Below are 15,589 nucleotides of genomic sequence, written 5' to 3'. Positions count from 1 at the left end.
GTAAAGAGGAAAAAAAAATCCATTAACTGAAAGGTGTAGCAGTCAATTCAATACATCATTCAAGTTCTTCAGAACAATCACTTTAATAGTTTAGTTTACCAGGTACAAAGTATGTGGGCACGTGTGCAATCTCTCTCACAGTGATTTCTTTTAACTTCTCAACCTTCAAAAGAAAAAAGAGAGTAGCTAATTATCAATAAGGAAAAAAAATCGAAGTCATTTAGCAACAAAGATATATCATACATAAACAAATTAACTGTAATTTAAAATGGAACCAGCCTTTTCAACAAATTCTATCATGTCCATTGCATATGCAATTCCCACAATATTATCAATACGCTCCTGAAACACAGGTACCCTGAAATTGCATCCATGAAGTATTTTCAAAGCTTAAATTATGTGCTTTACATTGAAATTATTTAAGCATACCTAGAGTATTGATGAGACTCCCATAATTTTTGAAAATCAGTAAGTGTTGCGCTAGAGTCAATTGCAACTACATCTACCAATGGTGTCATCACCTCCCTGACATGGGTGTCTTTTATCTCTAGCACATTTTCAATCATATCCTGTCAAGAGAATTAAAGAATTTCAAATTATCCATTCTTTGTCAAATGAAAAGCAAGTAGAAAAATACAAGAAACATGGAATATGCGCACATATATGACATACATAAAAAAAAGAAAAGCAACTATTTTTTAATCAAAATTGGGCCCTAGCATGAATAGCATGACTGAAACAAAATGCGGAATCAAGAAAGCGAATAATGGCAGTTCTCTTAAGAAATTAAAGAGTTAATGGTTCCTACAAGATTTCGTTGCCGCAAGTTGACTACCCACAACAGCCTTGTATTTAAATTAGGGCCCATTTGGCATCACATCTAGTTTTCAGATTTCATTTTCAAAACATGAAAAAATGATGTTCAGTAAACCAGTTTCCATTTTCAGTTTTCTTGAAAAACCTTTCTCAATTTCTAGAAATCATAGAAACTAAAAAAATCAAACCACCCTTCGTCATCACTTCGTTTGAAAATCAAACCACCCTTGGCCATCACCACCGTCTCTGTTGCCACCACCACTGCAACAGTCGCCACCAATTGCCAACTGCCACCAGATTGAGAGATATGCTCGAAGTCTTTATCAAAAGAAAAAATTTATTTTGACCCGCCAATTCCAAGATCCAAACAGTGGACTTTGCCCTTGATCACTAGGTAATCTGACACTTTAGCGTTTATCCTCACATTGTAGATCTCCAAAAGTTATCCGATTTAGAAGAAAGAGCACCTCAATTAGATGTCGCACGAGAAAGTTAGGGCTTCTGGAAGTTTGGCATGCAATATGGCTTCCCGATGCGGCAAATCTTGCTCCCAAATTTCGTCCAAACCTACCCGTAGCTGCTCTTCTAGTTGTTGCACTTGTCTCCTCAATTCGTTGCGCTAGAGTGAAATTCAAGGCTTAAGAAGCCCATAAGAGAAGCTCATTACTTTTAGTCTGAAAGCCCAGTCCATAAAGCTCACCTTACAAAGATCCTTTTGGATTCCCCGATTTGGCATTTATTAGGTTAAGTAGTAGTTTAATTGTCATGGTTGTTTGTTACATCTATCATAGTTAATAGTTGGACTTGGACTCTTTGCTACTGGTGTAGTCGCTCATGAAAAGATGACGACTTTTTGAAAATTTCTATATCACTATTGTTGCAAGCACCAAGTTGGAAACTTGTTCCATCCAATGCCTACATAAGACTAGCCACACATGGAAGAAGGTAATTATGAATTTGATATTTTGAATGAAAATTTAGTTTATGGCTTTGGTGGAGTTCTCCTTGTTATCTTTGTGCTACTATCTTCTTGATGGATTCCTTGTGGGAGGAGTTTTTATCCGGTTCCACTTGTGTTAACTCCTTATCTCTAACTCGATATTGGATCCCACTATTTTTGATGTCATAAGGTGGAAGATTCTTGCAAGTAGGTGCCTTGCATCCGAGGTTCTCTAACAAATATATCAATTTCTTTAACTACTAGATTAGCTAATTCATAGTTTGCAAGTCATGAGTAAGGGGAAGGGAGCCACCAGGTCCAAAGTGACCTAAGGTCACTTGTATAGGATTGAAAAATTGAACTCACACAATAGGCTTATGTAAGTGTCAACTTTGTTATACATGAACTTTAAATAGAAAAGCTTTGTGCCATCTGTATGGGGTCAAGCCTATCAGCTATATAGTAAGACATGATATATCAAAGTTCAATAATTTTTCTTTTGGACCAATGACACCAATTTTAACCCTATAAGTGATGCCTACATCCTAACTACAACATCTCCAAACAAGAGAAATGAATTAAATGCAAGGGTCAAAGGCCATTCAACAATAACGAAAGACATTTTGTGCAATCTAAGCACGACTCTACAAGTTTCCCAAAATTAGCATGGAACAGAAAGAATGTAACAGGACATAGACATAAAAGTATACTAGCAAATATCCTGCCCAAGGCATGTCTAAACAAGAAATATATAATATATTCTACTAATTATACAATATAATAAAATTGACTAAATATAAAATTCATATAAACTAAGTAAAGAAAATAGGAAAATAATATTTAAAATTAGCAGGAAATAGAAATGAAAATAAGATATAATAAACATTATATTAAATTTGTTCATAACTAAAAAACTGATAATTTTGGTAAATTTGTTGCTGCATGAAAAGAGGAGATTAGAGGATAGCCCCCTAAAGTTGAAACAATTGGGCATGTCATGCATGGGAAGGGGGGAAATGGGGTGATTAGAAGAGGGAGATCCACACGAAAGCCTAGGTTATGCAAAAAGAGAAGTGAGAGATCAGGATGGTGAAATCAGTCCCTTTTTTAGGTTCCCCTCCCCAACAGGGAGGGACAAGGAAGGAGCACGAGATACACATTAGGATCAGATCTAGAATAATCTCATTTGAAATTTCTACTCCTAGCCATCTGTCTAACATCTAAGTAAAAGGTTCTTTGCATTTAGTAGAAAGTATTTTGGCTATAAAAATTGGCTAATGGAGTCCTTTAAGGAACATTCCACCATTCAGAACTCTCATTCTTATAACATTGTATGGAAATATATATGCACTTACGCACATGCATACACACATATGCATAAATGTATGCATCTATACATATATAGAGGTTGTCTGGAATCCAGTCAACAAGATTTCAGATCAGATCAGGTTGGTCATGACCAAATGATAGGGAACCGACACTAATGATCCAAGCCATTGCACGTGACCTACTACTTCTAAACTGCTTACACAATAAAAATATGTGATTTGGAGAGTCTAGCCTATGCATTGAGTGGTCAAAAGTAGGCGGTTTAATTAAGATGAAATAATGCATGTTTATTAACTATTTAATACATAAGCTAAAGGTCTTGAAATCACATGAATTTTCATGCAAAAGCAATTTGGAGGTAGCAGATCATATCCAATAGCTTGGATGCTGAGTCATCATCATCCAATAATATTGATCCGATTTGATCTAAAACTCTATCAACCGAATTATAGTCTATCTCTCTGTGTGAGTACATATATGTATGTATGTATGTATGTATGTATGCGTGTGTGTATAAGAAATGTTTGTGCATATACCCCTAAAAATCCCCTATTTGCAAATTCGTCCCTTATTTGTTCAATACATATGAGCATTTCTTTTAGCAATATATATGCATTTATTTAGTTCTTGAGAGCTACACAAATTATTAAAACAAAGATTTTAAATGTCGCTCATTCGGCAAGGTATCAATTCCAACAGAAAAAGGTATTGCTATGATGCAGCACACTAGTTCTCTCTTGAACTGACCTATTCTAGTTACGTACCAACAATCCATACTGACTATATGTTGTTGCTTTTTATTCTTGGTGATACCGATTATCTAGGTTTCCGAGACAAAAAAAATGGAGCTCGACACTTGTATTTAAACCCTTGAATTAAACATTTCTAGAAGTGCAAAGATCTTTGAAGTAATATGCTCAAAAAAAATAATGTCATTTTTCATCTTGAGAATGTCGTTTAATACCAAGGGCATATGTATACCAGTTTTGAAATTTTTAAGGGGCATATTTCAAGATCCATGCATTTGGAAGGGTATAAATGCATTTTTTACTTCACTATGCCATTAAGGACATGCTGAAGCATAAGTATGCAAACATCTATATATATATCATTACTCAAGCCGTTTCTCATGGAAAATTAAATTAGCTACAGAGCATGACTCAAGAAGACTCCAAAGAAGGATAAAATTAATTTTATGACCGACTACTAGCCTAATGTCCATCCTTTAGAATTGGCGCCACATCACTAGCCAAGGAAAATTCAAGCAAAAGAGGAGCCTAAATTAAACCCTACATCCCATTTGGCGAGAAGATAGAATGAACTTATTGGCCTAGTTTAAGCCTGTGAAATTTAGAAGTAACTCTCCATAATCCCTGTGGACTTGCAGAATTTACAAAGGGACAAGACGATAACTTTTATAACAAAAGCTACATTAATTTTAGTCCCAATAAGATAAACAGACAAGAAACATGTCCCAAAGACTTCATATGCACATATACATCCATGTCAATGTCGTCAAAGGCATGCCTAGAGCAAGGCAGGCAAAGGCGACTCATCTAACCTAAGGTGAAGCCCCTTTGTTAGATGCTAAAAAAGTGCACCTTTTTAGTGCCCCGGAAAAAAGCCCTGGCACAGAAAAGCATGCCCCAGCATAGAAGAAGGGGACACCCTGCTTCTTATCATAGGACACTGTGTTTTTTCTTCTTCTCCAGTTGCTTTTGCAATTGCAATTTCATTTATATTTCTAACCACTAGAAACATAATAGTGGACGAAAATTGATAATTTCTTGTTAAAATCATGGATTGCTGAATCAACCCGAACCAGGTGTCTTCTTCTTCTTCTTCAACTGCAGTTGCAAATTTATTTATATTTCTGACTGCTAGAAACATAATAGAGGACAAAAATTGATAATTCATTGTTAAAATCATGGATTGCCGAATCAATCCAAATCAAGTGGTTGGGCCCATGCTGAAACGAACCGACACCAAGTTAGGACGATTCGACCAATTAATCTCCCCCCTCCTGATGGGTTCTCTCGATCGTGCCCTAGCTCACTCAAAGCGCTCTCTTTCGACGCCGGTTCTTTTTCTTTATCAAAACATGGGGCACCATGTTTTTTTTCATTCTTCTTCAGTTGTTCCAATGCAATTTCTTTTATACTTCTGACTATAGAAACATAAGAAAGGACAAAAATTGATAATTCATTGTTAACGAGTTGCCAAATCAACCTGAATCGGATGGTTGGACCCATAAAGAAACACGCCAACCCCAAGTCAGGACGGTTGGGCAATACAGATCAATTTGGCCTATAAAACTCCCTCCCTTACGTGTTCTCTTGACCATACCCAAACTCGCTCGAAGTGCTCTCTTTCAATGTTGGTCGCCGCCAATGAAGTCCCCTTCTCTCTCTCTCTCATTCCCCACTCTCTCTCCCTCCTCCCCTCGTCCCTCCCTCCTCGAGGGGTTCCCTTGATCGTGCCCTAGCTCACTTGAAGCAATCTCTCTTACGACGCCGACCAAGGCATTCTAGGTTCGGCCGCCACCCCCGACAAGGTATGTTCCCTCTTCTCTCTCACTCTCTGTCTCTCTCTCCTCAATAGCGATCCTCACCTTTGACCCCCCTTCTCTCTCTCTCTCTCCATCCTCCTTCTCCCTCTCCCCCTCTTTCTGGCAATAATCGTCAACTTTGACCCCATTCTCTCTTTTTTCTCTCTCCCTCCCACCCCTTCCACCATCTTCCCTCTCTCTGTGGCCCCCTCTCTCTCCTCCCTCGCCCCCGCTCCCTAATTCGATACGCATTAGATTGGTGCGATACGAGCATGTATCGTGACGAACAGGTAGCCAGCTGGTACAACCTCGATATCGGTCTGAAGAACCTCAGTTACAAATATTTAGAATCATGTATCAATTATTATTTCTATGTATATTTGTATTTTTGTACCTCACTTTGTCAAGGCACGCACGTTCTACCTTGCACCTAGGCTCCAAGAGGCCTTGATGCCTTGGTGCACCTTGAACCTTTGACAACTCCGAATCATGTTTATCATATTCAAAATAATGAGCATACATATTGCCATTTGATTAGAATAATAGTTCCCATAAATTGTTATATGAACAATAACACTATCAAATAATGTTGTTTCAACAATATTATCTAATATACTCCATTGTAATGGATAGCCATTATTTTGTTCAGCCAACTGACTAAGCTCAGTATATGGCATCCATTATTTCCTATATAAAGGGAATCAATAGTTTCAGAAGGAATTTGTAAGTAGATATTTCACAAAAAAATTTGATGATGATAGGGGAGAAAGTTACACTTGGTATTTAAAATTATCTAGGTCCTAAAACTTGGGAATACACTACCCAAGACTCGAAATTCAAAGCTCTATTTGTTAAACGGAAGGGTTTGACCTGGGGAAAATTCCTAGTTCATCATAGATTTGATGGTTAACTAAAGAATTCTTCTCAAGAATCATTTTCCAACAATACTATTAAATAAAAAAAAAGTGAATTGACCTAGACCCCTATGGCAACTCAATTCTATCAAAAATGAATAATAACTCCAGGATTAATATAAACTATAAAGCATAACAAAATGAGATAGATTTGCTTCAAAACAACAAGGATAAGCTGAATTTCCAACTAAAACAATAATGGGTTGCTCCCAACCTGATTAGTTTGTCTTTAAGAGGCATAAAAGAAGTTACATCATGATTAAAGAACAAACGAATAAAATATGTGTAGACTTAATATTCCTTACATTTGGAAGGTTTGATCTTGAATAATGAAGTATTGGAAGTTGCAAAGGGAAGAATGAGCAAATAAAGATGGTTCAACAAGTGCTACAGCCATATTTCTAAGACCTTTTGTGCATATTGAGCTATGTATGGAAAATAGATAAAAATAACTAAAGCACTTACACTCTTTTGGCATGGCTTTAGTTCTTGCCTACATCTTATTTTCCTAGTCTACAACCTAATTTTCTGCCACAGAATTGCACTCCCAGTACGCTTGAAATTTGTTGACATAATTTTACATTATAATTAATATGATTAAAAGAGGCCACTCCAGCATTTTAATTTCCATCAGTACATTCCATTGATTGAATAAAAGGACAATCACTGCTTCTGAGCCTAAACAGACAATATAACACATCATTGACAATAAACTGCACTACTTGCATGCAATTTATCAACATAAGCTAGGGTTCTGCACAATAAAAAAAAAGGTGGCCAGTGAAAGAGGAGATTCAAGCACTGCACTAATTTAATTACTCAAACTAAATTTCATCAATATTCAGGTCTAAGAGGTGTGATTAAAACTATGATAGGTAACATATAAACATACATTCGTCAACACAAACACATACTTGCATGTGCTTGTATATGCATGCATGCATGCACGCATGTATACATGTACACAATTAGATTCAAAAGTTTTCTGGTGGTTTCTAACTTATACAACAAGTGGGAGCTTTAATAATATGATACACTGTTTTGCTACGATGCAAGTGTCAGAATCCATTGCGTTCCAATCCAAACATGTTTTAAGAGTAGATCGTGATGGATAAAATGAATTTTCAATTCTCGCCAAAAAAAAAGTGGATCCTCAGTTTGAATGCCCTATCATGTATTCATGTATTTTAGCATATCATACAATTTGCACCATCCATTTTTACACAGATTGACGTATATGAATTTTTTGATTTATTTACAAGCAATTTGATACAATAGGAAAAATCAATTGTATGGATCTTTAGTTTGGATGGACTATCATTAATTTCGGGATCATCAAATCTTGTGAAAAAGGTTGAAGACCTAGTCTGCACTCCAACTCACACCCACACACACACATGCACCCACCCATGCACACGTGCACATGTGCATGCACATACACAGGCACCAACATGCACATGCATACAGTTGCACATATGGATTTCATAGTATGAAACTATTCTACTACCAAAGGTTAAGAGTGTCAAAGAAGTATACAAATAGTTGCATCAAATTGAGCAACTAAACAGGCAAATTGAGTGACAAGATAGATCAATAGCTATCCATAAAATGCTTCTGCACTACTGTCACCTGTTCTTCTTCCTCTATTGCCCCACTTAGCTCGGCTCCTCGTAACATTAATTTTAATTCATCTTCAGTGACATATGGTTCACTGCATTAATAAAAAAGTATTATCAGAAAAACACTGCAAGGAAATTAGCCCTGGGCTATGCTTGCTACGTGGAAGATGGAAGCACAATGTTATCCTAGTGTTACAAATGTGATCAGATTAAAGATGTGTATTCACTAGGCATATAAAAGCACATGCTTGATATCTGGCGATGCCATGCGATGTCCAATTAGTCTAATTGATAAACAGATACTGTTTAATGTTTTACTAAACTGTATCCTCTTATCTTTGTGTCTCCCACTTGGTTAACATCCATGCAAACTCTCTATACGGAACAATGCAGCATACTTGTTCTGATTGACCAATAAGGCAACAATGCAAGGTACTTTAAAATTTGAATGGAAGAAAATAAATGTGCAAAACAGTCTGTTGCATTGGCAGGGTAATACAACATAAATGAAAAGAAAGAGAATGAGCCACCTAAACAGACAAGGTCAATAAATGACACAGCCAGAGCAGAAGATATGAAAGTTACCATCAAAAACAGCTACACAAGCTATTTATCAATAAAGTATAGGCCTGCACGTACTATGCATGTGCTTTGATCAAATAGGGGGGCCATCTGTTGAAGTGGAAGATGGGACACTGGGATAGAATATGATGGGTTTTTGTTTTTTTCTTTCCTCTTTTCTTGCACAATGGGACATCCAATCGGGCCCCGAAGATGGAAGGCTTTGAGTCCAACACACGTGTTAGACTCCAGAGCTCCCCCATCATAATAGTAGTAGATGAACATATAACATGCATAAGAAATTATATAGCATAAGATAAAACAACTAAAACATGACCCTGGAGTGTTTAAAGTACAACCCACCTTCTACCTTTCAGACCTAGCAACTTCAGCATTCCCATTGACAGAAAAGTGACAACTCTTCCAACTGGATACAAGACCAAGGAAAGCCATGCAACCGGCCTGACCTAATTTCAGAACAAGTAATAGTTCCATCAACAGCCTTATAGCAATTTTGTATCAAAACTATGCAGAACTTGTTTCATTTGCAAACCAATGGATTGTAATGTCACCTTACAACAAACCTAGCAACCTCTGTGGCATTATGAACAGCCACACTTTTTGGAGTGATTTCTGTAAGTAGCAAAATAGCGACCTGAAATAACTCACACAACTAGTGAGATCAGTTTGCCACATGTATTGGATGGCCCATCATTGATATTGAACCATTAATTTTCCAAAGATTTAACATAAAGTGCATAGTCCATCATATTCATGCATGAATGCAAGTACGTGTGTATGTAGTGCAAATATTGTAAGGTTACTGCACAATTTTAGAAATCACATTAAAAAAGACATACTGGAACATACATTAAGGAGAGACGCTAAGGCCCTATTTAGAATTGCTATTGGTAGTAGAGCAATTGTTAATAGAGCTTTTGGAAGTAGAGCTTTTAACAAAAGGTTGTTTGATGTTTGATAACTACATTTCTAAAGTGTTGCGGTGTTAACCCAAAGAATTGATTTTGATGATTACAAAACTTTTGAATATAAATTCTAATAGTATGACTTGTCTTAGAAACAGAAAAGTTGAGTTTTATAGGAAGCTCAATGAGTTCGAAGGGTTAGAAAAGGATGGAGAAGCTTTGAAGAACATATCCCAAAGTTGGAGAAGTATTTGAAGTGTTTTGGGAGCTTCTGCAGTGGAGTCGACTCCAAGTGAAGATAAGTCGACCCCAGAACCCCAGGAGTCAACCCGAGACTTGCAACAGTCGACCCCAAAAAGCCATATGCCAAAAATAGAATACAACCATTTCCATACACCTCAGGAGTTGACCCCAGAACTTCAGGAGTTGATTCTAGGATTTCAAGGATCAACCCTAAGATTTCAGGAGCCGGCTCCGGCTCTATAGGAATCATCTCCTCTACATCTAATAGCTCCACTGGCTAATTTTTTTACGAGCACAAAACGTACAAAACGGCTTCCAACGGCTATTTTCTCCTCTCCAATGGCTAGAAACAGGTCACCAATAGCTTTTCAAGCTATAAATGCTTCCAAATTTAATTAGAGAAGGAATGGATTGAGGAGATTGAGCGGATGAGGGAAAGAAAAAAGAAATACAAGTCAACCACCATTTCTAAAGCTTCAACTTGAGTATTAATCTAAGAAGTGACCATTCAAAGCCTCCACACACTTTAAAGAAAGCTTCCAAATACTTATAGAGAGAGCTTCCACATCTATTTATTGAGTTCTACCACAAGATCAAAAGCCAGCAAGAAAAGAAAATAAGAAAGGGCTGAATTCTATCCACTTCAAGATCCTAAATTTCGAGCAATCAAATTTGTGCTACAATAGTATAAATCCATGTAGAGGTTATATTGTATTTTATTTTCTATCTTTCTTTTGTGCATGAGATTAGAGAATCTCATGTGGGTTTTTTGGCATGGCTGATATCGTAAAAAATCAATTGTCTTGTGAAGTTTGCCTTTACCCAAAAATAGTTAACTTGCAGTTGATTATCCTGAAAAAATTGACTAGATTTCGCTGAACTTAGAAGGAAGGAGTTCTTCTGTGTTGGAACTCGGGATTGGTCTAGTTGTACTAGCAAAATAGCTTGGTTTTGGTTGATTGTTAGAAAAAATCAACTGAGTTTGGTTGTGAGCTTGAAAAACAACTAAGTTGCAATCTTGTTGACAGATTATGGTAGAATTTCCAAGGAAGAAACCTTGGGGAGTTTACGTAGAAGCTAAGTTTGGCTCTAAACCACTATAAAATCTTTGTTGAGTTATTTGTGTTTGATCTTACCTTGTGTATTTATTTATCATTTATTTTTCTATACTTATTGCACATTGCTCTCACATGGCATAATTAAGTTTAGATTAGTTTTTCATAAGCATTGTCATCTTGGGCAATATATGAAACTATAACATCTATTGGATGACCAAACTGAGAAAGTACTTTTAGGATTAAAAAATGATAATAAAGAAAATTGCAAAGTGCTTTCAATTTTTGAACTCTTTGTACTACTAAAACTGTTATTATAAGGTATTCCTAATTTACAAATTATTTATTTTGAATAGTATAATATTAGAATAGTATAATATTGTAATATATAGTATAATATTATAAATGTTAAAGTATTATAATATGATTATAATGATATAATAATGATAGTAACGTAATATTGTCATAATATAATATAATATAATATATTATATTATAACATAGTATAGTAGAGTGTAATAAAACATAATATTACATTATAATAATACAATAAATTATTATATTTCATAATAATATAATATAATATAATATTGTATAATAATAATAATAATAGGATAGGATAGGATAGGATGCAATGTAATGTATCTATTATCAGTTAATAATTATAACATAATATTTTGATATAATGTATTACTTACTACTATTTTTACTACATTATTAATAAGTTATTATAGTATAATATTATTATAATATATGAATGTGATATTATTATTTTAGTATAAAAATTATAATAGTATTATATTATAATATTTTTTTCATATTAATAAAACACAGTGTAAAGTTTAGGGGTTTTTTGGTCAGACAAACAACTTCCCAAAGGGCTTCAAAAAGCAGAAGCTCCAAATTAGAGCTTTTGTCATATAGAGTTTTTTCGGCTTCTAGGAGGACCGGAAAATTATTTTAGGTTTTCTACCCACTCATATTCCCAGACATGTTTTTTGGGCTCCAGAAAGGCGCTTTTGGTCCCTCCAATGCAATCCCAAATGGTGCCTACATCATTAAAATGGACTTGTATGCCTTTTTCAGTTCATAGCTATCAAATATTGATGTAACAAGATATATCTGAATTTTGAAATAATTATTTTTTCCCATCAACAATCATTTGTGCTATCACAAGTTGGCTAAATGATGCAATTCTAGCAGACAATATACATGAAAAATTCTTCATCTAAGGAATGTTTCACAGCATGCAATACAAGGATTTATATTTGGAACAAAATTGTTGTTCACTTTGCAGAATTATATGGAGAAGAAATAAAATCAACGAAAAAAGTTTGTAAAGGTCGTGGCAAACTAAAATTATTCTTAACCAAAAATACTCACTAATTCCATTATTACAAACAAGGCTAGGATGGACCTTTAGGGTTCAAGAATTTTAACCAGCTAGATGATAATGGGCTCTACATGCTTTCTTACCATGAGAAAATACATCCAAGTAAAATTAAAAAAAATCAACAATCACACAACTTCCTCTCTTTATTTTTTTCCTAAACCAAAAATTATATGAAAGAATTTTTTTTATCATTTAAGATCAAATATATGATAAAATAAATCAATATACCAGATTACTATGGACTCATCCCATGATTTTGACAAATAGAGACTCTTTTCAAATTTATGTAAAATGTAATGAAAATAATAATTATTATTGACCATAAATTCATAATGGTTAACAACTAAAAATACATATTTTCTGAAGCTAAAATAAAAAAAATGTTTAATATCTTTATGCATATAATTACAAAATGATACAAAAAATGAATTAAAATAATATTTTTAGCTCAACATTTTGTATCTGTTATAATAATATGTATAAGAAAAGTAAACAATATTTTATCTCACCATCAGAAAATGATTTACTACATCTACAGTGGCTCTAAAAATTTTTTGTTGGTTATTGTCCATTATGGAAAGCAATTATTGTTTTTAGTTTCTCATTAATGTCCAGGACAGGCACATCCAGAACCCATAGAACGACGGAAACAAGGCACATGTGGATGAAGTACCTCTATTGGACTCTAAACATCTAGCAAAATATCTATCATATCTCCATTATATCTTGGATATTCAACACTGGTACCTCAGCTTGATAGAATAATTTCGTAACATGGCAGTCAGTTATGGAATAGATTCTCTCCACATCATCAATGTACATAATTTGATAACTAAACCATTCCTTTTCAAACTGTAAGCAGGTATAACAGTGTGCAGTGGCTGGAACATATTGCTTCAATAAAAATGACATGTTATCATTGAGAACTTAAAACATAGCCTAACATAGATAAGGAAACATGACATCTCAAACAGATCAACAATCATAATCAAAGAACTAAGTTGACAGATGAATCTAAAAGCTGATCTAAGAACAGTTTAGGACATACAGTCATAACTCCTGTCGCTGCAGTAACACCAGCTTCACCAAAAATTGCTGTTGCTGCTTCTGTCACAAGTGCAGTTGCACCAATATTGACCACACTGAGTGCACATAAGAGTAGTGTAAAATAAGAGTGAATACTGGGTGAAGTAAATGATAAAAAGCAGACTGCTAAAATAGACAGGAAAAATGCAAATAATAAAGCAATAAATAAAACAGTACGTTGTGCCAATAAGAATGGTGGTCAGGAAACGAGTAACATCACTGCAAAGCATTCTGAAGACACCACTCTCAGGCTCTTTTTCAGCTAACTCACGAACCTGACGAAAAGAAGGCATATGAAGATCAACAAGCCAACTTCACCATAGATATACAAAACTCAACCAGATCCAGTAGTAAGAAATAAAAAGCATACATCTAATATTATTAAACAATTTATCCTTACTTCCTTCAAGCCCATCTTCATCAGCTGTCTTCAAACAAATTCTCAAGAATTTGGCAAAATCAAGGTAAAAAAATTAATAAAGTACCCCACAAGCATACAGAAACAACTTGGGGGAATGCAGTACCTAGTCTTGTTTACAAGTAGTTAACTAAGAAAATCCTACAAAAGTGAATGCACTAAGATCTATGTCTCAAATATCTAGAGAAAAAATGCAACACCATAATTTAGGATTAGAAATACAAGTGCAACAATATGAGTAGATTAGGTCATGAAAAATGCGCCCATTATATGATTGATATGCGGTATAAATGCCACATGGAAAAAGAGAGGGCAAGTTCCAACGTTCAGGAAATGTGCTCCTGTGCCAATGTGCAGCTCTCATACAGCCACTAAGTAACAAGTTTCCTTTGGGTACAAACATGCATGATGGGCCATCTAAATCAAGAATTCACATCATCATAATAATTCCATCTAAATCAAGAATTCGCATCATCATAATAATTCCATCTAAATCAAGATTTGCATCATCATAATAATTCCATCTAAATCAAGAATTCGCATCATCATAATAATCTTTAAAACCACATAAGAATAACATACTCCCATTATCCAACCCAAACCTCTTGTTGAAGTGTCCTTTTATCACCAATGGATGCATGGTAGGAAGCATCTGAAAACCAGGCGTTTTGATTTTAAGCACTTTGGATGATGTAGATAACAATCAACAGCTTGCATTTGCAAATTAGATTTCATCCTATGCACTTTGAACCAAGGTCCGCCGTACCGGTACCGGTCGGCGTACAGGTGGCCGGCCGGACCGGTACGTACCGGCCGGTACCGGTACGGTACGCGGTGGTTTCAAAAACTATAGCGCGCGGCGCTGTGGTTCTAAAAAAAAAAAAAATCGTACCGGTGCGAACCGGCCGGTTCGCACCGGTACGAGGCTGGTACGGGCTCCGAACCGGCCGGTACGGGCTCCGAACCGGCCGGTACGGGCCCGAACCGGCCGGTTCGGATAAAAAACCGGAAAATACCGGTTTTTTTGCCGTTCCGATACCGGTCTAGGACCGGACCGGTATGTACCGGCCGGTACGGGCCGGTACGGCATTCCATGCTTTGAACCATAATTCATTGTATCGATGCATACCGCCCCTTACCCGGTATATAGTACTATACAAGTATCAAATCGAGCCTTGATACAAGAGGCATACCGAAGCATACCAAGTCTCGGTATGCCGAACCAACCCCCGTACCCAGCATACCGATATTGTACCAACAAAATACCGGTACAGAGTTTGATACCAAGACGATAAATCTTCCTTTGAACCACAGTCTCAACCATGGTTTGTTGTATCGATATGTATTGCCTCATACCAAGCATACCATACTTACCAATATTGAACCAAGACTCTATACGAAGGGCGTACTAAATTTCAGTAATGTCAAAACCGACTCCTATACAGAGCATACCAACATTGTACTAATATGATACTGGTACATGGTCTAGTATCGAGATAGCGAACCTTGAACTCAACACTAATCATGCATTGAAGACCATGAATGGGTTCTTCTATTCCTAACACTTAAATTTGTTGAGGTTGGCATTATCAGTTCCATTAGTAGTCATAATCAACCTTATTATTTTTAAGAGAACAATAAGAGTATTTCATAACAATGTTCTTATACAAAGACGTCCTAGTAATGTCTCCAGACTGACCCTTTTCAAAATTACATGACCCTTTTCAAAATTACACGGTAG

The 15,589-nt window shown here is 35.7% G+C and overlaps 1 protein-coding gene across 1 annotated transcript in view; it reads right to left on the bottom strand.

The window, feature by feature from the left end:
• Window positions 1-15,589, bottom strand: part of LOC103700867 (putative DUF21 domain-containing protein At3g13070, chloroplastic) — a 33,089-nt gene that overhangs the window by 12,655 nt on the left and 4,845 nt on the right. Inside the window, exons 2-9 of the mRNA XM_008782763.3 lie at window positions 13,608-13,705; window positions 13,393-13,486; window positions 9,300-9,382; window positions 9,091-9,189; window positions 8,177-8,258; window positions 430-569; window positions 280-358; window positions 100-163 (exon numbers count right to left, since the gene is read on the bottom strand). Of these exons, the coding sequence (XP_008780985.2) occupies window positions 100-163; window positions 280-358; window positions 430-569; window positions 8,177-8,258; window positions 9,091-9,189; window positions 9,300-9,382; window positions 13,393-13,486; window positions 13,608-13,705 (739 nt within the window). The remainder of the gene's footprint in view (window positions 1-99; window positions 164-279; window positions 359-429; window positions 570-8,176; window positions 8,259-9,090; window positions 9,190-9,299; window positions 9,383-13,392; window positions 13,487-13,607; window positions 13,706-15,589) is intronic.

Source organism: Phoenix dactylifera, chromosome 16, assembly GCF_009389715.1.
Source record: "Phoenix dactylifera cultivar Barhee BC4 chromosome 16, palm_55x_up_171113_PBpolish2nd_filt_p, whole genome shotgun sequence".
Taxonomy (NCBI): domain Eukaryota; kingdom Viridiplantae; phylum Streptophyta; class Magnoliopsida; order Arecales; family Arecaceae; genus Phoenix; species Phoenix dactylifera.
The sequence above is the reverse complement of the archived record's forward strand: the minus strand, read 5'-3'. Positions and strand labels throughout refer to the sequence as shown.